At 43.3% G+C, this 27,360-nt stretch overlaps 1 protein-coding gene across 1 annotated transcript; it reads right to left on the bottom strand.

The window, feature by feature from the left end:
• Window positions 1-26,410, bottom strand: LOC145814491 (uncharacterized). The gene is made up of 4 exons (XM_082911322.1): window positions 26,006-26,410; window positions 25,825-25,923; window positions 25,196-25,616; window positions 1-29 (listed from the first exon to the last, which is right to left on the bottom strand). The coding sequence occupies exons 1-4, from the start codon at window positions 26,408-26,410 to the stop codon at window positions 1-3; spliced, it is 954 nt and encodes a 317-aa protein (XP_082767448.1).
• Window positions 26,411-27,360: the final 950 nt, after the last annotated feature.

Consider the following 27,360-nt stretch of genomic DNA (forward strand, 5'->3'; position numbering starts at 1 on the left):
TTACAGGCAATTCGACTTGGAGATGTAACCTGAGACGAAAAAACTTTTACCGATGAAGAATTACCAAAATTCGAAAAAATACAAGAAGTTGTTGTTCTAGAAATTTATAAAGTTTCAAAATTCAACTTCTTTTCAGCAAGAGTGTTTGAACAATATAGTGGTAACACTCAAGCAAAATGGTTAAAAGAAGGAAATATTGATATTCTTTTTTTTTTTTATAAGAAAAAGGTTGCAAGATGAAAAAAGAAATATCCTAAAATTCAATAAATTCATATTGGATTAATTCAAATAACCATAACAACCTTATTTCGCCAAGGGATAGATACTCCTATTTTGGCAGTAATTGTTGATAAAAGGTTTTCCGACCCAATGAAAGTAATCATTCAAGGAATCCAATCTGATTTGGCTAATGGAGCAGTTTGGTTTAATGTTAAACCGAATTTCTTTATTTCCATAAATGATCCTAATCTTGAAGACACAGTTAGAATAAGAATCAAAACACAAGGATTAGGAATGAAATCAAATTCCCTTGATTTGGCTATTCGTTGGAAAACAATTCACAAATTAACCAAATTTCCTGAAACAAAAACAAGATCAAACGATAATAAAATCGTTGAAATCTTTGAACCAAGACCATTTGACATGGTAATACAACCTCGTCTAATGCATTGGAGCGATTTAGAAGTCCCTCGACAATGGTTAATCCATGACCTAGTGGCACAAGGAGAATCTTCTAAAATAAAAAATCCTGTACAATTACAAATGCAAGCATCAGGAAAAAATTTATATATCGAAAATACAGTTCCAAAAATTAAAAGATCAACTTCTGTATTTGAAAAGATTTTCCTAACAAATCGATTTCAAAATTAAGCATTGGAGAATCGAGTAATAATTCTAATCAATGATCTATTACTTCAAACAATGTTCAGATTCCTATTTTCACAGGAACAAGAAGACAATTTCAATATATTAAGTCTGCATATATGTATCATTTTCAAACAAAAAATGATGATATTATTTTTTTTCCTAGCCAAGGAAAAAGAAGATATACATATGTATTGGAAACATTTAATTTTGCAGGTTATAAACCTTATAGCCTCAGTGTTCTCATAGATGCAGGAGCTACAGTCAGCTCATGTAAATGGAATGCCATACCAAAAGAAAAATTGGCATTAATAAAACATCCAATTTTGGTTACTGGAATTGATGGAAACCATACTTCCATACAATTCAAGGCTAAAAATATAACCATTTGGTTAAATGATAGCAAGTTCATTATACCAAAAATTCTATGTTTTCCTTATATGCATGGCGATTTCCTTCTTGGAAATAATTTTTTATATAAATATCTTCCAATGCAAATACAGGAAAAAGCCATTTCAATAAGCATAAACAATGTCTTAATTCATATTCCCTTGTTAGAACAACATAAATATATTTGTGATAAAGAGTTTGCGCTCATGCCGCTTGGTGATTTAACCCCCATTATTAAAACCATTGATGAAGCACACTGGATTTATAAAATTTTAGAAGAAAATTTTAGTAAACATTCATTAAAACTATGGCAACGTAGCCCACGCTATTGTAGTTTAAAATTCAAAGACCCTAATGTTATCATTAGAGTAAGACCAATGGTCTATACTAGACAAGATATAGATGAATTTGATATTCAACTTCAGGAACTTTTAGACAAAAAGTTAATTGAAGAAGCCCTCACTCTAGTCCAGCTTTTATGGTAAGAAACCATGCTGAAATTAAAAGAGGAAAAACCCGAATGGTAGTTAACTATAAATGGCTAAGTGAAAATTTAGAATTTGATGGATATTTTTTTCCACGAAAAGATGTTTTGATTAACTTAACCAAAGGATCAAAAATATTTAGCAAATTTGATTACAAGAGTGGATTTTGGCAAATTCAATTAACTGAAGAGTCAAAAAAATTGACAACTTTCAGTACACCTAGAGGACATTACCACTGGAATGTTATGTCTTTTGGGTTAAATATAGCACCATAGATATTTCAACGGTGGATGGGTACAATTTTTAAAGATCTTAAAGATTGTTGTGTAGTTTATATTAATGATATACTTATCTTCTCTAAAACCAAGGAGGAGCATAAGAAACATTTAAAATTACTTTGTGAAAAATTCCAAAAACATGGAATTATTTTGTCTCCAAAAAAGATTGAACTAGAAAAAAATCAATTGAATTTTGGGGAATAATTTTAGACCAAAAAGGTTTAAAACTACAAGAACATATTTTGCCCAAAGTATAAGATTTTCCTGATACTCTTGGAAATATAACACAATTACATAGTTTATTAGGCATTTTAAATTATTGATGAAATTTTATCAAAAATCTTTTAAAAATAGAAATTTCTTGGTTAACCAAATTAAGGAAAAATGTTATTTTTGAATGGACAACAGAAGATGTTACTTTAATTAAACAAATTAAAGAAAATGTTAAAACTTTACCAGATGTTTATCTTCCTAAAACATGTGATAAATTAATTTTAAAAATAGATGCCTCAGAAGCATACTGGGGATGTGTTCTCAAAGCAATATCAAGCAATTTATGGCATGATAAAGAGATACCTTTATCAGAAAATGGGATTAGACTAAGAAAAAATCTCATACCCATAAAATTACAAAAAGAAGAATTAATTTGTAGATATAATCCTGGAACATTTAAACCAAATGAACAGAAATATATTATTTTTGAAAAAGAATTACTTGTAATAAAATTGGCAATAAAAAGTTTTCATATTTATTTAGCCTTAGAAAATTTTATTGTACTCACTGATAATAAGGTAATAAGAGATTTTTTGATCAATAAAAAACCTATTGAGCAAGGAAGACAATTAGCCTGATATAATAAAATTTCTGAATATACTTTTGATGCAGAACATCGTAAAGGTACTAACAATTTTCTTGCAGATTTTCTTAGTAGAAATTGTTTTAGAAAATTAAATTACTAAACAAGTAATTTTAATTTTTGCAGAAGACCTTTAGACCAAGAGGAAACAATGGACAAGGGTAAACAGCCCGCTCAAGGAGATTAGGTGACAATTGCCAAAAAAGCAATTCCCAGACAGGAAAGGATTTATGTTGTATTCGTAGGAAAACAACTTGGAATTCACACAGACTGGAATGAATGCAATAAGCAAGTTTGCAGATTTCTAGGAGCCAGTCATAAATTATACGATAGCATGACCAAAGCTAAAAAAGCTTTTTACAGTGCACCAGCTATGCTTGTTTATCAAAAGAATTTTTGTCAAATGAGAACTAACCTAGTTCCAACTAATATTCAGACATCTAAACCAAATGAATTTGAAATAAAAGATTTTTTCAACCTTGGTGTATCCAGAGAAATTTATACAGAACTCAATGGAGTTGGGAAAACTCACATTGTAGACAACAAAGTGAAATTTCGAAAACACATGGGAGTTCTGGCCAACAAATTAGCTGAGCAAACAGCTAAATTAAAAGATTTGCAAAATCTTTGTTTCAATATCCTTAAGCAAATCAATTGGAATGAAGATTTTAATTTTGAAAAAATAAACAATTTTCTTCAGCTATCAGACCTCATATCAAATGAGTTTTCTGATCCAGTTTTTGAACAAATAAAAAGAATTTGTCTTTTGAAAAAGTAAGAACTTTGCTCCCAAAAGAAATTTTTCTGTTAATCAAAAATCGAGTTGAGGATCATTATGATAAGATTAGACAAATCTTAGAACGATTTTATGAAAAATTAAATTTTAAAGATGGAATTCCCAAAATTACCATTGTCACGACCCAAACCCGCCCCTATAGGTTTAGTGTCGTAACCGACCAGTAATCCGCGATTACCAAAGGCCTAACTGAACAAAACAAATGAGCGGGGCTAGCAGGAGCTATTATATAAGAAAGTAAAACGTCCAACGAGCTGTGAACTTACATGAGATAAAACGTAGCTATATATTTATATATATGTATATATATGTATATCTAGTCATTACAAGTTTCTTATAAGACAACCAAAAGGGAAAAGTCATTCTCATCAATAACAAACATAATGCCAATGACAACCAACCAAGACAAGTGAGTGAGTTTCAAAAGAGTAATCACTAGGTCAGCTAGCGCTCCAACAGATGGGAACCTCGACGCGAGGCACAAAAGGTAGCATGACCAAAACGGAGGCAAGATCGCCGTTACTATATCTCCTCCTGAACTAGATTACCTACATATATAGATAAAAACGTGAGCTAAAGCCCAGTGAATAACAACTGAGTAAAGGGGTTCTGAATGATAATTTAAATGTAAAATAAAGTACATACTGAGCAAGTTCATATTACGTATGAGAAGCATAATATAACATGTGGAATATTCAAAAACAATAAATATAGGCGGTCTAGAAGACTGAACAGACGGTCATGAAGACCGAAGATTAGATATGATGGCCATCACTATGATAAACAGGAGTTCCATGGAATAGAACTGCCAGAGAACTCTGTAATATTTTTATTATGGAATTATGAAGGAATTATGGAGTTAGAGATGAAGTAGACAAAAGGAGAAGTTCAGGCAACGAAGATGGAGATAATTTACATTGTTTATTATGTTGGCTTGAAAGCTAATTTATAGAATACAACTCCATAAAAAAGCAAAACCAAAAAGTCTAGTCTAAAATTACTACCCACCTAATTGGTTGGACTATCAAATACATACGTCCAAATTTGCAAAACTTTCAAAAAGTCTATATTTTACTAGCCTAGACTTAGGCTTTGACAATTATACATGACTTTTGGACATATAGTTATGGAGGTTTTGACAAACTCCAACTATGCTACAATTATATACATGATACAAATATACATGCTATAATTATATACATGATTGTCTACCCTCCTCGGTTTTCAAAGGGATAGACTGAAACAGATAAGATTTGGTTGATCTTATTTATCGTGTAGAGTCAGTTGAAAGGATTTGTCTGACCGCTTTCTGCCTAATAATTTAGGTTGCTCCATGTGTCTTGGATAAGGTTGGAGTCGATCAGGAGACAGCTGCATGTGATAGTGGGGTCTACTATAATAACAAGGTAAAGGGGTTTTAGTGAATGATAACAAGGTAAAGGGGTTTTAGCGAATGATGTGGGAGCCCAGTGAATAATAACAAGGTAAAGGGGTTTTAGCGAATGATGTCCATCACAGAGTTAGAAATCAGAGTTTATATCAGAAACAAGGTCTTATACATATTCAAATTTTCAAATCAGAAATAGGATCATATACATGTTCATGCTCATAATCATATTCATATTTGGATCTTGCATAAAATCATATGTGGTACATCCATTAGCTATCATATCAACTTAGTCCTGAGGCTCACATGTATAGTCGGTACTGACAATCATAAAGGTCCATATCTTGCGCACAAGTAGCCATGGTATTGTTACCCCCAAGTGAGGGCCACGTGAATATAGGCCTTGGTATTGTTACCCCCGGGCAAGGGCCACGTGAATATAAGCCACAGTATTGTTACCCCTGGGCGAGGGCCATGTGCATATTGGCCACAGTATTGTTACCCCCGGGCAAGGGCCACGTGAACTAAGGATGCCACAAATACATTTCAGAAAAATGGACATTCATTTATAATTCATAAAATAGCATTTGAGAAAATAGATCGTATCATATCAGTTAGAAAATACTTGTAATTAAACATAGCTTTACAGAGTTATTACTCACAATTAACAAATGACTCCAAGTAGACGAGTAGAGTAGGTAATTTACTTAACCCGAGGCGCGTGACCTGCATTAACACATAACAAATGCACATTTGAAACACACGTTGGAATATATGTAACTCATTACGTTCCGTTCTTAGTGTCTCTACATTTTACCCTCATTACTATGTCTTAATCTTGGTTTAGGAATGCCTAGGATGCAATGAGGATACTAAAACACATTGGCAAACACTTGGTCAAATTTCTGAAAACAAGGTCCCCGCTCGAGCGTATATTCCCTCGCTCGAGCAGACATGCAATATGCAAGGTGATGCTCGAGCGCAACTTCCCACGGTCGAGCGTTCTGCAAATTTTGTAAAGTACTGGTTATGCAATTTTCGCGCTTGATGAACACTCGAGTGCAACTCTCGCCGCTCGAGCGGTCTATAAAAACATGAAACTTCTAGGAGCATGTGTTTCACGCTCGAGGGTACTTCAGGTCACTCGAGCAGAAATCCAAAAACAAAGGTTTCTGCTTGAGCGTAGAATCTCACGCTCAAGCGGAAGTGCAGAATTTGAAATTTCCAGATTGCACTCCTATGGTGCAAATTCAAATCCAAAGTTATAATTCACATCCTTTTGGGCCCAAAAGTTAAGATAACATATGTAAACATGTAAAATATGAAGATGTAAAAATCATTTCATGAAATCAAGGACCAAAAGTATGCCAATTGTGCAACATTCAACTTGAAATGTAAGAATATGATGTGATCATGTCATGCATGTGTAATTTGAGTTTATAGCTTCCCAAAACATGATCAAATGAAATATTCAACTAAAAAACATGGTGAATTCTTAGTCTACAACGAAAATATAAACATGCATGTGAGGATTCTTATGAAAACAACTTCAAAACTTCATAATATGGACATGCATGTATGATTTGAGTTACAATTCTTTAATCCTAGCCCATTCTCATGTTAGTCCACCTTTTTAACTTGAACTCTTACAAAAGCTAACTCAATTACACAACTATGGGTTAGATTCCTTACCTAGGCTTGTCAAGATGAGAGCTAGAAGCTTAATTTTGAGTCCCTAAGTCCGAATCCTTCAATTCTAGCAAATTCTTGCTCAATTCTTCAATCCTCTAGTTGAGATCCATCATCTCTCTCTCTCTCTCTCTCTCTCTCTCTCTCTCTCTCTCACGTTGAGTTCATAGATGAGGAAACAAGGGTGTTAAAAATATGTAGGAGTGATAGAAGTGGTCTTATATAGGCCCACTTAGTGATATTTAATTAATTTGGCTTAAGCTAAGCAAAGTGGCATTAATTAATCTAATTTAATTGTTCTAAATCGAATTTCAATTGAACCTACCATAAAATTCTAAAAATTCTAATTAACACATAAATCAAGTCAATTTCTGAATCGGATGCCGATGAGGCCTTCAATTCACAAACCGAAATGAAAACACGAACAAATCTTTCTACGCTAAACAAATATAAAGACAATATTGCACACACACACAAGCAATTTAATTCATAATGTCTCTTAATTACTGAGTAAGCTTATTTAACCACGAACTAACATAAATCAGAGGTCGGGGTTTATTACATCCCAAAACATCATTCATGAGGCCATCTTTATGAGACAATTTCTCATTCAATTCTCAATGGTTTTTTGTCATTCTTTTTGTGGTGTAAAGACCTTATTACAAAGAATCTAAACCCATTTAATCCCACCTCAACCAATGGTTGGGACCTACTTTAATTTCACATTAAAGTTTACCAAAATCCATTTTTTTCCAACATAAACATTGTTCATTCTATTACAATCTAAAGATTTTACATCTATGTCTGAATATTGTTCATTCTGTTAAAGTTTTCCATCCTTCTTCTGAGATACATTCACGTATAACTTCATAAGGGTCTACAATGTAATATTTAAAGTTATATGTAGTTATGAAGGGAATATGTTGTCTTAAAAAGCTACCTTAAGCTATTCTAACACTCGAGTTCTTGGTACATAAATTAACTAGTCATCTTTTATGTATTCCTGCTTGCTGATTCTGAAGTTGCTTGTGTACTTACATAAAGCTGTGTGCCATAGGTAAGTTTAATTCTAAGATTGTAGAAATATCATGTTCATTAGCAATTCTATTTGCTAATGAACATATTATTTAGTTTGGGTACTCAAATCTTCAAAACATATTATTTAGTTTTATTAATCATATTTAGAACCTTTATAATATGTTGTTATTTCAGGTAAAAAAATGTCAACATCAAATGCATCTATGAGTGATACTAGTGAAATTCAGTTTAGAAATTGAAAATGTCGTTACGGGGCAAGAGTGGCATTCAAAATTTCAAAGTCAAAGGAAAACCAAGGATGGCATACTTTGCTTGCCCTTTCAACAACACCAATGGATGCGTCTTCTTTGAGTAGTGGATGCCTTTATATAAGCAGCGTCAATGGTTGAAGATGCTAAGGGAGGACGCGACAAAAATTGTAATATCAAGCCGTTGGTCCAAGAACTCATTGTATCCAATGGTGAGCTGAAAGAGATGGTTACAAAGTGTAGGAAAGAAAGTAAACAAATGGTTGTAGAGATCAGAGAACTTTGAGAAAAGTTGCACTACACCACTGTAATAATAATATTAGATAAATTTGGACTTCTTCTTTTGTTGGTTAAATATGAAGTGTAAATTAAGTTGGTTTTTGACTTGGACTGCTCTATTGTAAATTAAGTTGTGTTAGGAAAAAAATTGAAAACAAGAGAAAAACAACTAAACCTTGAAGCAAAGAAGAAGAAAAAAATTGCAGACTACAACATGCACAAAAAAGTCCTATTTGTCTGTTTCAAACATTCCACAGTTGTAGACACCCCATTTTTTACCGACCTTAAGACTCAGACGTCACCGATTGAGCGTTTGGTGATGTTGCATAATGTGCTTGTTCAGAAGTTTCAGAGTCACGGCCGTGAGCCCTGCCTCCGGACTTCCGAACCCTCTTTTGTACTTTGCCTCGGTTTGCGAACCAGGCTCGGTTTTCTTTGTTTCTTTTCCTGAGGGAAGGGAGAGGTCCCGTAGACCATCTCTCAATGGCCGTAGGCTACATTTTGTGGCCGCAGGCCATTTCGCCCATTCCGGAGTCCGGTTCCCGGTTTTCGGAGCCGTCAGGCCGTGTGCCTCAGTTCGGGACCGCCTAACCATCTCCGTTTGTTCTGATTTTTGGCATACTTCCTTTCTACTCCCTTTTGAGGGACATTGGGGTCTGAGAAACCCACTTCGTGGTCGAATGCCATTTTCGGTCCTTAACAGCCCATTTTCGGGACCTCGAACTGCGCGTTTTGGCCCCCGAACTTTCGTTTTGCAACGGTTTTCGTTCATTTTTGGCAGGTACCTCTGTTTTATCACCGGAGAGGTCACTGAAGGGTGGGAGGCCAGCAATTGTTGCAGCAACTAGTTATACATCCTCCGACGTCCTCCGGCGCCCGTTTTTCGCACTTCCGGGCTAATGTTGAACACCTTGGGCCCATTTTCTCGAACTTTGAACCACATATTTGTGATGTACACACATGGGAGGACCCTAAAAAATGGTGGCCGGCCATTAATGTTACTTGACCCTTTTGACCCCCTCCTTCCGGGCTAATGTTGAACCCCTTGGACCCTTTTTCTTGAACTTTGAAACACATATTTGTGATGTACACACATGAGAGGACCCTAAAAGTTGGTGGCCGGCCATTAATGCCACCTGACCCTTTTGAACCCCTCTTTCCGAGCTAATGTTGAACCCCTTGGACCCACTTTCTTGGACTTTTAACCACAGGGTTGTGTTGTACACACATAGGAGGACACCATCAGTTGGTGGCCGGCCACTAAATCTGATTGACCCTTTTGACCCCTAGCCGGCCGGCTAGGGGGTGTGGCCGGCTGGCCACCTGCAGCAAAAGTAATAGGCCGGCCGAGCTCCTTGCACTGTGCACTTTACAGCTGTGGAGCTTTATCCCCCAGAAAATATCTTTATCCGGGGGATATTTTGTGGGGGAAAGTTTGTCTCCTTTTCCCCCACCTTTACACCCCCTTTTTGGCCCTTATAACAAGCAAGCTATATCATTTGTTGAGGTTAGAAAAATTGGTCTTCAAGCTTCCATACACAAAGCCATCTCTATACCTCTCATTTCCTTGAAAATTCCTAAGTCCCTAATCACCATTTCTTCTACACCACCAAGCTCTACCACCACCACCTCATTTCCAGCAACAAGGAAGGCTTCTCAAAGGCTAAAGGAGCTGCAAATTGATCCAAGAAGCAACAAAAGCTTTGATCTTCAAGGGTGAGTAACACTTCTCCTCTTTTGACCCTTTTTCTTGATCCATTTGTAAGCCCCACTTGCTTTTTGTTTCAAGCTCCGGCCCTAACTGAAAGGGACCTTCTTTTGAGCTCATCTTCACTTTTCATTAAGGGCTCAACCCTGTTTGAGCCCTCCATGATGCACTTGCTTCATTGATCCTCTTATATGTCATAGTCTTGCATGCTATTTTTGGCCCATGAGTAATCTGTTTTTGAGCATGTTGTAAACTGATATTAGGCTTATTTTGAGCCCCTCTTCAACATTGAAGAAGGGCTCAACACCATTTGGGACTTCCATGTTGTACTTACCTTTATACTCCTCTTTTCTTCCCCATTCTTGCATGCAATGGCAGCCTACCATGCTTTTGTTTTTGGCCATTTTACAGTTCTGAAAAAGTGCTTATTTTGGTCCATTCTTCATATTTCATTTAGGTCCTTTCATGGTTTAGGACCTCCATATGCCACTTCATGTTATATCTCTCTTTTATTCCCCATTCTTGCATGTTTAGTTAACCTATCATGCTTTTGTTTTTGGCCATTTTACAATTCTGGAAATAGTCCTATCTTGGCCCATTATACATGTTTTATTAAGGGTCTTTGGCTGTTTGGTGAATATTTTGCATACCTCATGTTATAGCCACTTTTGAACCTCATTTTGCATCACATTTCTATCATGTTTGTATACTGATTTTGGGGCTTCCATATACTGTAAATATTCATATTTTTGGTCCCTCTTCAATGTTGTAGAAGGAAATTTTTCAGTTTGGGTTTTTCTTATATCACTTGCTTCATTACCCCTCTTTTGGCCCCTATTCTTGCATGCCATTTTTGCCATACCTATGCTTGCTGTTTGGCCATGTTTATAACTGTGAAAGTGCCTTTTTTGGGACTTTCTAGCTTCTGTATTTGCATTGCATGTCCATATTGTGCATGTTTGGCATAGCTATAGGCCATTTCGGGTGCCTAAATTTGCATTTCGGGACAATTCCATCCATTTGGTGTCATTTCGCCTCATTTTGGGACTGTTTTCCCCCATATTTTAGTGCTGAAATTCCATTAGAACGTTTGCATGCTATTTTCATGTCATTACATCGCATTCTGTCATCGCCTCGGTTTGCGTGCCCGTGTGCACGCATTTCGAGGCACTCCATTTTTATCCGACGGCATCCTATGTGAGTGTGGCTGAGACTCACTCATGTTGGTATAAGCCCATATCATGTTTTCATGTCATTGCATCGCATTCTGTCATCACCTCGGTTTGCGTGCCCGTGTGCACGCATTTCGAGGCACTCCATTTTTATCCGCCGGCATCCTATGTGAGTGTGGCTGAGGCTCACTCATGTTGGTATAAGCCCATATCATGTTTTCATGTCATTACATCGCATTCTGTCATCGCCTCGGTTTGCGTGCCCGTGTGCACGCATTTCGAGGCACTCCATTTTTATCCGACGGCATCCTATGTGAGTGTGGCTGAGGCTCACTCATGTTGGTATAAGCCCATATCATGTTTTCATGTCATTGCATCGCATTCTACCAATGTCTCGGTTTGCGTGCCCGTGTGCACGCATTTTGAGGCACTCCATTTTCATCCGCCGGCATCTTATGTGAGTGTGGCTGAGGCTCACTCACGTTGGTATAAGCCCATATCATGTTTCCATGTCATTTGCATCGCATTCTGCCATCGCCTCGGTTTGCGTGCCCGTGTGCACGCATTTCGAGGCACTTCATTTTTATCCGCCGGCGTCCTATGTGAGTGTGGCTGAGGCTCACTCATGTTGGTATAAGCCCATATCACATTTTCAAGTCATTCGCATTGTGTATGCCATTTTCTCAGTTTGCGTGCCCGTGTGCACGCACTTCGAGGCATCTCATTTTCATAGCATAGTGCATACTAGGTTGTATCTTAGATCACATTCTGCCATTTTCTCGGTTTGCGTGCCTGCGTGCACGCATTTCGAGGCATGTCATTCCGTAGCATTGTGTATGTTAGGATTATATCTTAGTTGCATTTCATGCATATCATGCATATTGCATCGTGTCCGGAATAGGAGTTAGCCCGGGCACGGGAAACGAGGTGCGTTTCGTACTTCGAGTGACGGAACGTGTCTCAATTCCCCAGTCACCGACACTCCGGATTATCCATGATGGAGTTAGGTTTTAGCTGTAGTTTCATGTGCATTCATCCTATATTGAGTTGTGCATTTCGACTCCTCGGCCATCATGCCTCGGTATGCGTGATTGGTGGCACGAGGTTCGAGACATGCATATATCTGTGCAAATACATTGCTATGCCCCTTTCCTGCTCTCTGTTGCAGCAAAACGAAGAATCAGTAACTTTTTGGGGCTTGGCACGCATTTCAAGAACAGGTGTAAACAGAGGCTAATTGGGGCATTCCGGTGGATTTCCGCGCAAGACAACCCGGACATGCATCATCCATCAGAAGCAAGGCAGTCCCTGGCTTGCATGCCAGTTTTACCGCTTTCTTAGTTAATTCATTAATTAATTAGAAAATTGTACATTATTCGGACTGTAATATTTTGGACTGTAATATTCTTTTATTCGGGACTGTATATTTATTCGGACCCTCCGAGTGAGGGCACAACTGTAATAAGTGTGCGTGAGTGTGATGTATGTCTTCCAACCCCATGTCTTTCTCCCTTTTATTTATCCGCTTATGATGGTTAGATTAGGGCATATTTAAATTAGCATACAGTATGACAGCATGTTTGCATTCATTCATCTGTATTGCATGCACCGGGCTCGGCGCATCATACTAACTGCATTGTACTTTCAATTTCAAAGTTGAATACATGACAGTTGTAACATTTCATATGCCATCTTCGAATAGCCGAGCCTGCTATAATTGCATTTTGCATGTGTTGCATTAGGCATTTCTGTATAGTTAGGATCATGCATGATTTCTAATGAATTCCTATTTTGGCTTGGAGTACTCGGTAAGCTTTATGCTTTAGCATCCTTGCATGCGTGTGAGTGACTGCCATGAATAGCATGCTTACCATGAGGCTATGTGCTTATCTGATATAACTGCCTGAATGCCTGTGGGTGAAGGTTGGGTTACTTAAATTGGAATAAATCATCAAATGTTTTAAAGCCTACCTGCGGGTAGCAAACCATTTTCAAAAGCGAACATGAAATGTTTTGTTCCAATTCGGGCGACTCAGTCTATACTTGTATGTTGTGCGCATCACATAGTAACCTAGGCTAATAACCGGAATAAGAACTCACAATGTTTTCAAAAAATTGATATCATGGCTAGTAGAGGCCGGTCTATGACCGGGCGAGCGGGGGTGCTCACGAAGTGACCTTCCCCAATCGTACCCAAGTTCCCGAGCCGAGGCAACTTTGGTGATGACGGACACGTGGCCTTTGGCAACGAGTCAGGGTTTCCTAAATTTCCCAAAATAAAATATTTAGGTGGCGACTCTGTATCTGGCAAAGCAGTCCATGTTTGGCATTTTTTTCAAAAATCAGTTTTCTCAAAAATGATTTGCCGGATTTGGACTCTTTGGTTCAGATTAAGAACCGTGACTAACGAAAGTCGAGTCCGAGCTGTAGCGAGGTCCCCCGCGGGCTTGTCTACAGTTTCTGGCGACTCTGCTGGGGATTTAGAGAACTTGACTCGAACTCGTGATATCTGTTTTTGACTACACTTGTGTGTTTCTTTGCATTGCATTTGCATTGGTGCGCCTAGGACACCGTGTTTGCCATCTGCTATTCCTGAACGGTTTGCCGGAGGCTTGTCTTGTCAAGGCATGACCATAAGGCTGACCGGTTGTGGGCTCTGCCAGTATGGGAACACAAACCCCGGTTTTACCGGGGCACCCTCTTTGACCATTCGACCTAGTGCATATTCGGATCCATAGTGACCATTCCAAATTAGGACAGGTTGCTTACCCGGTTATAGGTTGTTTGAAACCGCTGCGTGCGTAATGAAACCCTAGCTCCTGACACAATAGGACAGGGAAACCCTACCCCAACATAGGGGTGTTTTGGCTCTCACTTATCTGTTATGTGCTTTAGAGTGCGTCTCTACAGGAATGCATGTATCAGTATATGAGTTTGGGCATCAGGCCTGGGGGCATCAGTTCAGTATTGTCAGTATCAGGCCTGCGGGCATCAGTTCAAGATCGTCAGTATCAGGCCTGCGGGCATCAATTCAGTATTGTCGGTATCAGGCCTGCGGGCATCATTTCAGTATTATGGGTATCAGGCCTGCGGGCATCAGCCAGTATTTGAGAATTAGTTATCTGCGGATATCAGATTCTGTTTTAGGGGACAGTGATACAGGGATAATAATCAGTGTTTGAGGACAGTGTGTTTTCAGCTTATCAACTGTGTGTTGTTATGCCCGACTGTGTGTCATGCATTTTATTTTAAGCTGTTATGCTGTCCGTTTATCTGTTTATTTATTTCCATTTCGCTTTATTTATCTTTTGCTAGGTCAGTTTTAGCACAATTGCTTCCAACCCAGCAGGCATTCCCCAAGCACTTTGGACACGAGGTCGTCGACTCCATCGATCTGAGGATCTAATCGACGGACAGCCAGTGTTCCATTCTCTACCCCCTGTTACCAGAAGGAAGCAGAAAAAGCGCAGTGTATCTGAACAGAGATCACCAGAACAGTGGTTTCCCCCATCAGTGGACAGTTGGATTGAGATCCCCATTGAGACAGATCTGCCAGTAGTTCAGACAAATCGAAACAGTATGACGGCACCAACAGGAGTTGAGGAGATGATGCGCCAAATGCAGGAAACCATGCGGGCCATGCAACAGGATGTCGTTCGCCGGGATGAACTCGCTAAGCAACAAGCTGAGATTATGACCCAGCAGGCTGAGCTGATTACCAGACTGCAACAACAGAATACAACATCTACTTCACACCAAATTCCTCCTCCGGCAGGGGCCCCATTACCTGAGCAGACACCTGTTGTTCAGAACGCTCCTCCAAACACCCAGAATACTGTGCCGACTATCCAAAATCTGCAAGAGGACACAAATCTTCCAACGGGGCCAGCTCCGCCCCCGCTTCCACCACAACTGTCCAAGGTCCATACATCCAATCACCCGGACTCTCCCTTCGAGGTCGAGGTTGATCATACAGCTCTGAAATTGAGCAAACTGGAGAAGCTCTTCAAGAAATCCCAAGGGGTCAAGGCTATGCCAGATATCGAAGATGGATATACCGAGGAGGCCGTAACACTCCCCGATAGGTTCAAAATGCCACAAATCGACCGCTTTGACGGGACCGGCGACCCCATGGTCCATATCCGACTGTTTGCAGACATCTTGCGGCCAATGGGCCTAACACGACCACAGGAGCTTTCATTATTCGGCCGAACCCTGTCGGGTGTGGCCTCCCATTGGTACGCAAAGTTACAAGATGAAGTGAAGAAGAATTGGGATGAAATGGTTGAGGCCTTTGTCGCGCAATATTCATACAACACTCAGATCGAGATCACAACCCGTGATCTTGAAACGACAAGGCAAGAGCCCAAGGAAACTTTCTCGGACTTTGTGATCTGATGGAGGGCAAAAGCGTCAATGATGACTTTAAGGCCCACTGACAAAGATCAAATCCGGATGATTGTGCGCAATCTCCACCCAAAGTTGATGCAGAGAATGATTGTAGTCCCCTTCCCTACGTTCGCAGATTTACATGAGATGGGGGTGCAAATCGAAGATGCCATGAAACAAGGTCTGTTTGACCACGACAGGGAACAACCGAGGAGGACCTTCAACCGTAACAACAATGCGGGCCCGAGTGGCACTACAAATACGAGAGCCTCGGAAGTTAGTATGGTCACCACCACTCCCCCTCCCCCTCCCCCTCCCCCTCCAAGGCCCATGACTGCCACACCCTTCTCCGGCGCGTCCGGAAGCAACACACAAACCAACAGATTCCAACCGCGAGGCCAAAGAACCTTTACCCCACTATATATGCCCCTGACCAAGGTTCTGGGAATATTGATCAGGAAAAATCATTTGAAAACCCTAGAGCCAAAGCCATTACCGAATCCACTCCCCCCCTCTTATGACCCGTCAAAGTACTGCGCATATCACCAACAACACGGTCACGACACCGACCGTTGTTACAGATTGCGTCATGAGATCCAAGATCTTATTGACAAACAGGTGATCGCGCCTCCTGATAAACCCAATGTCACAACCAACCCTCTCCCACCACATAACCAACCTCCCCCTCCCAAAAGAATTAATTTTATCCAGACTGGGGTCGCATCTTACGATCCTAGCATCTATATTACGCCCACCCACCTACCCAAGCCGGAGGTGCTCCTCCCCGACTGCACTGACTTCTTGTGCATGGTGGACATCTCCAAAACCCAACCAGAACCGATGGTGGTGACCGTCGAAGACGGGGCAGGGCAGATTTTGGGAGAGAATGAGATTGTTGAATCCGGGACTGGACAGAGTTTTGCTGGGGGAGCCTATGATCCAAGCAAGTACATCCTATCAACGAGCCGAATTGGGCTAAGTGTAGAATTGCCAGAGACAGGAGAGCTATGCATGATCCGGGGGGATGGATCTGGGCTATGGGCAGATGATCTGACAGCCGTAGAGGAGGACTTTGCTAACTTGCAATTTTTCGATGACCAAGAACTGGGGGATACGTCAATCAACTGGTACGATTATGAGGGATCAGCGGAGGCCACTGGATGGCTCGAAGATCAACCAGATGCAGTGGGGGAAGCCCAACCAGAACAGAGCCCGGTAGGGGCGGAAGTATCAGTTGTGGCCGGAATGGCCGAAAGTCAAGTTGTATCGCCGGAGAGCGCCGGTGCTAAGAATTCCGCTCGAGACATGGGCATTATGGATACGGGAATTGTTGAACAAACAGCTGTACTGATGCAGCTGGAACGAGAAAAGTTTGAGGAAGCCGAGAGAATCAAGAAAGCTAAAAGCCCTGAGGGGACTGAAAGTGTTGTGTGCACAAAGATAGAGAATGCTGCGAGCATGTGGACAGGGAATACTGCGAGTACAACTAAACCGGAGCCAGACAGGTGTCTGTTGGCTGCCGATGGAATATGGTGGGAAGACGATGACTTATGTCTTGCCCACACGGATGAAGACTGGGGGAATAATCAACCGGATGACACTTGGTACCTCGATGAGGTTGACCACATGACGAGAAGTGGGCGGTACTTCAAACCCCCACACCTGGACCAACCCGAGGCATCCGGGAAGGATAGAGAAGCGGAGAAACAGAAGGAGAAGCAGATTGAAGATGAAGCTGTGCTGAAATAGTTAAAAAAGATACAAGCAGACATCTCCATCTAGGGACTGCTAATGGCATCACGAGTACACAGAGAAGCTGTCCTATCTGCTATGGACAAGTCCAAACTCTCCATAGACACCACGCCTGAACAGCTGGTTGGGCTGGTTTTTCCGGGAGGAGGTTCCCCGGCATTAACCTTTTCGGACAAGGAGCTACCGCCTGAGGGCACAAGTCATAACAAACCTCTCTATATTTCTGTGGAATGTAGAGATAAGTGGATACCGGTGGTACTTGTTGATACCGGGTCTGCAATTAATGTCTGCCCAACCAGAACGGCATATGCAATCGGGTTGAAACCCGTGGACTTCGTCCCAACCACCCAAGTGATCAGAGCATACGACAATACCAGCAGAGAAGTGATGGGGACTGTTAAGATTCAAACCAAGGTTGGTCCAGGACAACACAACATTGAATTTCACATCTTGGACGTTCCCGCAACCTTTAACCTACTTTTGGGGCGACCGTGGTTGCACCAGGTCAAAGTAGTCTCTTCCACTCTACATCAAATGCTAAAATACCCTCACGGGAAAGGGGTAGTGATCGTTTTTGGGAATTCATCAATCCATCCCCCGCCAGAAGTATCCACACCTGTCTTGGAGATCGAGCACGGCACGGAGGATGTGTTTTTGTCGGGGTTCACTTTAGCGGAGGCCCGAATTGTGCAGAATGTCATGGCTGTGAATGAGGGTATGTACGTTAGTGCTCAATCTATCTACCTCATGAACAAGCTAAAACATACTCCCGGGATGGGATTAGAGAGAAGCGGCCGGAAGGGCGTCTCAGTGTTGGCCGAAGTGCCACACAACCCTCACGCCTTTGGACTGGGTTATCTGCCCACCAAGGAGGACTGGGTGAGGAAAGGAAAGGAAATGGCCGGAAGGGCCAGGGCAAAGAAGGCCGGGAAGCCATTTGAGTTAATGCACAGGCCCATCTGGGGTACCCTAAACGGACGTTTCGTCCGGGAGGGGGAAGATTTTCCATTCTGCGGCTTCCCGGAGCCATGGCAAAACGCGGAGGGGAAGCGCGTGCCTGGTTTTGAAATCTTCTTCGACATACAATTATCTGGGGATGACGTTGCCGAAGCGCAGACAGACCCACCAACTGAGGTTGAGCAATGTGAAGCAGTGGATCCTGAGAGCACAGAGCTTGAAATGGGGGTAGCACTGGCGAGTCTACTATCAGATCCTCCGATCGGCCAAGAGTGCTTGGGGGATAACTCTTCGGTTTCTGTGATTGGAGATGAAATAGATGCGGGCTTTCCAGCGCCGATCTTGGATGCATCTATCGCACCTTCTCTCATCTGGCAATATGAAGAAGGCTTTTTATCTAGCAGCTCCGGGTCAGGTAGTGAGCCGGAATCTGATTCTACCGAATCTTGTGCGTCGGAATCAGATTCCAGCTCGACTGAGTCTGAGTCCGGTATTCCTGGGGGTGATAACCCGGATGCCACAGTCCTGTCTAGGTCGTCATTTTCATTTTCTTTTGAGTCTGTTGTAACAGAGGAATCTGACGGCTTGGAAATATTTAATGAGAATGATGTGGATGTGGTTTCTGAGTATTTTTCTGTGCCTTTGTTTATTGCTTAAATCAGGATTTTCAAAATTTTGATGAAAACAACGAGGGAGAAATTCTCCCAGTTTTGCAACGATTAATTGATCAAGAGCAGGAAAGATTTGTTAAACCTTTAATGGATGAAATCACTACTGTGAATGTTGGTACTGAGAAGGACCCGCGGCTGGTCCAGATCGGGTCCACGTTGTCTTCGGAGGAGCGCGAGCGCTTAGTCGCTTTATTAAAAGATTTCAAAGATGTTTTCGCGTGGTCCTACGAAGACATGCCTTGAATCGATCCTGAGATTGTACAGCACCGGATCCCTCTTGATCCCGAGGCCCGACCTGTCAAACAGAAACTCAGAAGGATTCGCCCGGACTGGGCTCTCAAAATTAAGGAAGAGGTCACCAAGCAAATTGACGCAGGGTTCCTACTGCTATCTGAATATCCAACTTGGTTGGCCAATATTGTTCCAGTGCCAAAGAAGGATGGCAAAATTCGAGTCTGTGTAGACTTCAGAGATTTGAACAGGGCCAGTCCGAAGGACGACTTCCCCTTGCCGCACATTGATGAATTGGTGGATTTCACGGCAGGACACGCCTTGCTTTCGTTTATGGATGGTTTCTCAGGCTATAATCAGATAGTAATGGCACCCGAAGACCGGGAGAAGACTGCATTCACTACCCCGTGGGGGACATATTGTTATAGAGTAATGCCATTCGGGTTGAAAAATGCTGGAGCTACGTACCAACGGGCAGCAACTACAATATTGCATGATATGATCCATAAAGAGGTCGAGGTGTATGTGGACGACATGATTGTCAAGTCCAAAGATAGAGAGGGCCACTACACCGCCTTACAAAAATTCTTTCAAAGGATCAAAGAGTTTCGGCTGCGACTGAATCCCCAGAAATGCACGTTTGGTGTTACAGTAGGGAAGATGCTAGGGTTTCTGATTACACAAAGGGGCATCGAGGTCGACCCTTCCAAAATCAAGGCCATCTTAGAAATGCCACCACCAAGGACTGAAAAGGAGGTGCGAGGCTTTCTGGGTAAAGTGCAATTCATAAGACGGTTTATTTCTAAATTAACCTTGACTTGTGAACCACTTTTTGGCCTCCTGAAGAAAGGAAAGAAATTCCAATGGGACGGCCGATGTCAAGCAGCTTTTGAGCAGATCAAAGAGTATCTACAGAACCCGCCCGTGTTGTCACCACCAGAGCCGGGGAGACCGTTGATATTGTACCTTTCGGTAACTGAGACTACCATGGGCTGCATGCTCGCGCAGGAGTCAGAAGACAAAGTGGAAAGGGCCATATACTATCTGAGCAAAAAGATGCTGGATTACGAGACCCGCTATACACCGCTGGAGAAAGCTTGTTTGGCCTTGGTATGGGCAACCAGGAAGCTGCAGCACTACCTATTAGCCCACTCTGTAATGTTGGTTTCGTGTTTGGATCCCATTAAATATCTTTTCGAGAAACCAGCACTTACGGGTAGGCTGGCTCGCTGGCTACTGTTGCTCTCCGAATTTGATTTGAAGTATGTAACGCGCAAGTCAGTAAAAGGGAGAGCGGTAGCGGAGTTCCTTGCCGACCACCCGGTTGAGGGGGATGAAGCGGTTGAGTATCTATTCCCAGATGAAGCCATTCTGCACGTCGAAGATGAAACTTGGACGATGTACTTTGACGGAGCGTCAAACCAGTATGGGTATGGGATAGGGGTGTTGCTGATAGCACCTGATGATTCCCGTATCCCTTTAGCATTCAAGCTCCGGTTCAAAGTTTCCAACAATGAAGCAGAGTATGAGGCATGTATTGCTGGCCTGGAAGCAGCCCTGGAACTAGGGGCAAGACGGTTGGACGTCATTGGGGACTCAAACCTTGTTGTGTCTCAAGCGAAAGGAGATTGGAAAGTCAAGGAGGAAAGGATGATAATTTACCACCAAACCTTGGATCTGCTAATTCCTCGGTTTGAGAAGGTAAATTTCACCCACCTCGTAAGAGAGAACAACAGGTTTGCAGATTCACTAGCAACTCTATCTTCTATGATAGACATCCCGTCCGGAGTCCGGATGCGTCCAGTCATTATTGATCAGAAGTTTGCGCCAGCATACGAGTCGATTTCCGCCATAGATGAGGTTCAAGACGGCAACCCCTGGTATTACGACATCTGGAACTTCTTGGAAAAAGAGACATATCCACCAGGGGCAAATGCCAAGGATAAGAGGGCCATCAGAAGAATGGCTGCTCAGTTTATCATCTGCGGGGGTAAGCTGTACAAAAGGGGTCATCTGGGAATGCATAAGCTCTATGTAGAAGCTGAAGAGTCGAAGCGCCTGATGGAAGCCATCCATGGGGGGGAGTGCGGTGCACACATGAATGGAGTAATGCTGGCCAGAAAGATCCTCAGACAGGGCTACTACTGGTCAACCATGGAGGAGGATTGTATTAGTTTTGTTCGGCGATGCCACAAGTGTCAAATTCATGCAAACCGTATGAACATCCCGCCGTCAAAACTGTACAACATGACTTCGCCATGGCCTTTTTCAGTCTAGGGAATTGATGTGATCGGCGCTGTAGGGGTCAAACGGGCATGAGTTTATCCTGGTAGCGATAGATTATTTCACAAAGTGGGTCGAGGCCCAATCATACGCGGTGTTGAAGGCGTCGCATGTCGCAAAGTTCATCAGGAACAGCATCATCTGTCGCTACGGGGTGCCAAACGAGATAATTTCAGATAATGGTTCCCACTTCAAGAAAGAAGTGATAGACTTGTTGGAGAAATACAATGTGGCTTTCCATAAGTCATCTACATACCGGCCGCAGACCAACGGAGCGGTTGAGGCCGCCAACAAGAATATCAAGCATATACTGCAGAAGATGGTGGGAACCTATCGGGATTGGCCAGACAAGCTGCCATTTGCTCTGTGGGGCTACAGGACTTCAATCAGGACTTCTACTGGAGCAACTCCATATTCATTGGTCTATGGAATGGAGGCTGTTCTACCCATTGAGATTGAGGTTCCGTCGTTACGAGTGTTGGCCGAATGCCAGATAGCCGAAGCAGATTGGCAGCAAAGCAGATTCGAAGAACTCATGCTCTTTGATGAAAGAAGACTGAAAGCACTGTACCACATCCAAGGCTATCAACGCAGAATTGCCCGGGCTTTCAACAAGAAGGTTAAGTCCAGGAATCTGAAAGAGGGAGATTTGGTGCTCAAAGACAACCGAGCTCCCATCCACGACCCAAGGGGCAAGTTCAAACCCAATTGGACTGGTCCTTACATCATCAAAGCTATCTGGTCAGGTGGAGCTGTGGTTCTGATGGATCTAGATGGCTTAGAGTTCTCACAACCGATCAATATGGACAAGTTGAAGAAATACTATCCTTGAGAGGCTCGCTAGGCCGAAAACCCGAAAGGGCGACCTAGGCAAAATTCAGAGCACAAAAATTAGAAAATATAAAAACTGAGGTCGCAAGGTTGAAAACCCGCAAAGGGCGGCCTTGGCAAAAGTTAGAGCGCAAAAGGAGAGTGAAAATACTCGAGTGAACCTGAGCCTGAACTACGTAAGGCTTGATTCCCATCTTTGGGATACGTAGGCAGCTTCACATCGAAGTTCAGCCATAAACTTTTCCCCGATCAACTCTGTCCATTTCGATCATCTCAGTCATCTTTATCCATCAGCATTTATCGCGATCTCCGGTACAGTGCTGTTCAAACTAAGGGCAACTTTCCGTTGCCGCGACGGTGCAAAGTTACTCAGACTAGGGGCAACTTTCTGTTGCTTTGCAGTGCCGCATTGTTCTTCAGACTAGGGGCAACTTCCCAGTTGCAGGGATCTGGGGTTGTGCATCTCAGTGACAGATCTTCGGCGTGTCCAGTTCTGATCCACATCGAAAATAGTTTTGAAAAGTTTTAATAAAAGTTGACTTTGTTCAAATCAATCTTTTTACGACTAAGACCATTTTTGGACCAAAAGCAGAAAATTTTCAGTACCATAACCTTCAATTTTATTGATTTCAAAACTGAGTTCTCCTGCTCTTGCATTACAATCGAGGTTGCTTTTTTAGTACATTCATAACGAAAACTTGAAAATGCTAAATAAGCAATAAATTTGGGGCATAGTTGAATCAAGTATCTCTGCGTCCCCTCCCAGAGCTGGACGAAGCATCTGATGCCAAGCTAGGCCCAACCTGTGCCTCCTCATTGAGCCAATCCAAGCACTCATCGGACAAAGTGCAACTGAAAGTTGAAGCAGGGGCCAGGAGCTCTCTAGTCCTCCATGCCGTGGCATATCGGGCAAGCTGTGCACCCCGGACCGGGAAAGCAGCTGGGTACTCAATCCCCTCCGGTGGACAGGTCTGATCATGACCAAACTGACGCAGGAACCGGAACGGAAAATAGAATACGCAGTGGGTTAGACCAATCAATTGGATCCCAATCAGCCGGGACATACTATAGCTCATTGCCGGGAGGTTGAGCCAAGGACAACGCCAAGCAATGCCGTCTGCGGACAAATTGCACATCCAATCGAACCACCACCTTTCGTCAAGAGCATTGACTAGGCGCTGCCGAAAGAAGTAGCCTCGAGCTGAATAGGCCGGGCAAGAGTCCACAACCTGCAACTTGTCCATTAACCATACCTAGGGGAGGGATGGAAAATGAGAGAATAAAGAACAGAGAGATGTACGATGAGAGAAAAGTAAGACAAGGGTTTTGTGAGAAAAACCGAGCCTGAGGGTCGAGTGATGTGAGCAAATATATACGTGAGGTTGGGTGGGAAACATTACCTGCAACAGCAGTGGACTCCCGGCAAACCTAGTCGCCTCCCGGCGATAGACAGAATCTAAGCCCATCAGTGTCTCGACCAAGGTCATGGCAATACAGCTCTTTCCTTCTCTCAAGCCTTGGGCGACTTCAATCAGGCGAACGCTAGCCCCGCCGAAGCCCGAGGAAAGCAGAAAGTGATACAACAAACACAAGCAGAGGGCGTGTTGCCGGAAACCCTGCCAATAATGGTTGCTGCGGTCACCAGCGTCGGAAAAACGATGGATCAAGCCGAGGATGTCCAATTCCCCACTGCAGATCAGAGATCGAGCATCATGCGCCGTGAGCCCACACATCCGCCCTAAAGCCTGGGCGTGGCCAAAACGGAGCTGAGGCAAGATCACTTCAGAGCATTCAGACTCCATCAAAACCTGAAAATCTTCGAAAGTGGGACATATCTCTTGGCCGCCAAAGCTAAAAACGTGCGTCACTGGATTCCAGAACCTTGCCGCGGCATGGAGAAAAGGGAGCTGTAGCGGAGTACGGCTCAGCGTGAATAGTGCATTCAAGCCGAAACCCCGGAAATTCAGCTTTTCCGAGCCATCTAGAGAAGAGATCCAAGATGTGACATTTTCTGCGAGAAACGCCTCCATCTTTGTCTAAAACTAAGATGAAATGAATGTTCCCGAAGTTGAGGCTTTTATAGAAGGAAAAACACTATTCACGGGGACACGTGTCAAAAACCAGGTGGCTGCAGGACTGAGTGGCCGGCCGGCCACCTTTTCTGGCTGGCCAGCCATTTACTTTTTACAAAACTGGCCGGCCAGCTGTCTCTCTCCACAAAAATGGCCGGCCGGCTCCCAAAGATGGCCGGCAATGCTGCAGTGTATCCTCTTGGCCCTGTTTTACCCTTCGAGGAAAGTTTCAAGCATTCCCATGCAACGGGAGAGTCAAAGGCCTTCATTTCGGATGCGTTCCGGTGCCCAGATCGTCCGAAGTACACTCTGTTGTCGTTTTGTTTATCGAGTTGTAGTTTTGATTATCGAGTTGTTGTTTTGCTTATCGAGTTGTTTGTCGAGCGGACGTGTTTCGTGTTTTTGAGTCATTGCGCTCTGTTTAAGCAATCTTTGTTTAAGTCTTGTTTATTTGCGTTGTCAACGTTGTTGCATTTTGCTTATCGAGTTGTAAACTTCCTAAGGTTCTGTTATATCTTAGTAAGTTGAGTTGCTTAGTTTGTTGCGTCGATTCACTACCTGACTTGGTGATTACACAATGCACATTTCCATTCAATTTCTTTTTTATGCGAAAAAAATTGATGCGATACGATGCTAAAAGTTTAAAATACAAACACCTTTTTCAAAAGCTATTTCATTCCATCATGCTTTACAACAAACAAAGGTACAAGTTTTTACAAAAAATATAACTGCCTAACAATGTGCAAAGTGCTACAAACTACTAGCAAAAAGAAAAATAAAGCAGGAAACAACAGCATCAAAGTCCTCGGGAACGGGAACGGGAACGAGAAGCACTCCCCATCCTCTTCTGCGGCACAATCTCTGCACCATCATCATCATCTGAGTCAGAGCTGTCATCCTCAGGATCCCCCTCAGCCTCACCTCTGTTCCCCGAACCGAAACCGGAGCCCCCCTCCTCAGCAGATGTCTCTGACTGACGATCGGTAGCCTCCTCCTCCTCCTCAGCGTCCTCCTCCTCCTCATCAGGCTCCACCTCTACAACGTGAGCCCTGCGTCTGCGGACAGGCCCTCCTCGAGCTCCCCGAAAAGGTCTAGATGGCCTGGCCCCTCGGGAAGGCCGGGATGGCCCCGCCCCCTGAAAAGGCCCGGGTGACCCAACTCCCTGAAAAGGCCCAGATGGCCCGGCTCCCCAAGGAGGCCCAGGTGGCCTGGTTTGCGGCTGACCGGACCATGAAGGCATCTGAAAACAAAGAGTTCAATTCAAATACATCAGTCCAAATATATACATCAGATGCAGATACAAGCAAAGGCTACGTGAAGTGGGTGCGTGTAAATGCAATGTCCAAGAGAGGTGTGTGTCAGATGTGCTCTACACAAGTAGTCTATCGATGCAGTAGAAATCAGCATGTCATCAGAAGTATGATAAATGCCAGAAAACTGAAGGGTACCTGAATGCCCGCGACAGACAACTGTGCCTCCCTACGCAGGACCATGCCCTCGAGTGTGGCCACCAGTCCAACCACCTCCTCCATGTACCCTCGCGATGGCTGCAAATATGAGCTCATAATCATCAGTGAACAAAAGAATGTCTAAACATCTGAATAATGAATGAAAAACAGTGGAGCATACCAGCGGTGAGTCAGGATCAATGGCGTATCGATCACTGGGCATCGGAGGCTCTAGCAGGATCGGGGTCGGAGAGATAGCCCCATACTGCCACCCCATCAACTCAGTCGGCATATCTGGACATCCAGGATGAGGATAAGTCGACGGAATCGGAGAAACCGGTCTACTCCCACCTCTAGATGTACCAGCCCTGCTAGTAGAAGGGGCATCTGCAGCCCGAGCCTGAGCCTGGCCCGAGGATGACATACCGGCAGGCCTCATCATCGGGATACGAGCTCCCGTCAATGGAGGCATCAAATATATGTGACGGTAAGTGGCGTAGTCCCCCTCTTCAACATATAATAAAGCATCGCTACCCAGCATAGCGCCGACTACCTCCGAGTAAGAGAGCCTGTCAGCAGTCCGCATACTGGCTGGGGTTACTGTGGGAGGATCCTGAGAAAGATACCCCCATACCTGGCACAGAAAGCGTTCCCCCAGGAACCATGCCCTGCCAACCGGCCCTTCGAGCAGGACCCTATACTGGGAGATGTCCGACCCTCCGGTATACTGAAGTCGGAGACCATCACCCAGGGACGCCCAAGGCTGCCATGAGATTTGCGGATGATAAATACATAAACCAATCAGAAATCGGGAATATACAGAGCGAATCAAAGATGAAAATGAAAGGAACTGAAAGTTCTGAGGTACCTCTGAATGTCGCACAGTGTCAAAGTACTGTCGCAGGTAAAGGAGGGTCTCTCGAGGTCTCGGCCGGTGCAGGCCCTCAAACACTAGTGAGTATGGGGTCATGGGAACCCCTGCCACCTCCAACTCTGGGGCTAATGCTGGGAAGTATACATAGACCCATAGCTGAGAAAAGCAGTGCAGAATGTAAGTACGAAATGCTGAGAGCAAAATACAGACTGTAAAAGTGTGCTGTGTGTGCAATGTACAAGTAATGAAGAGTAGAAATGTAAATCAAGAGGACAGAAAAGTACCTCCCAGGCTCTCCAGTAGCTGCCAAGTAAATCGCCCCGCCCGCGGGAGGTCGCGCTCATATAAAAGTAAAGGGTAGCCAGACCGGCGCCACCCCAGTCATATCGATGGACTTGTGATAGGTCAACCAGAGCACTCAGCAGGTATAACCCGACTGTGTTCCCTCTGTCGGCGAACAGGGTAGTCCCGAAGAGGAACATAAGGAAACCACGGGCGTACTGCTCCGTCTCCTCGGGAGTCTCAGGCACCATCTCCGCTCGCCGGAAGTGGGAAGAGAACCAAGTGTATCGGACTCTCCCAGAAACCCTGTCAACAGGCGGGCGAGCCCCCAATAGATACATCCAAGTGGCCTCCCACTCGCCCATATCCTCATCATAAGG

Source organism: Camellia sinensis, unplaced genomic scaffold (assembly GCF_055761805.1).
Source record: "Camellia sinensis isolate YWXY unplaced genomic scaffold, ASM5576180v1 Unanchor11, whole genome shotgun sequence".
NCBI classification, from domain to species: domain Eukaryota; kingdom Viridiplantae; phylum Streptophyta; class Magnoliopsida; order Ericales; family Theaceae; genus Camellia; species Camellia sinensis.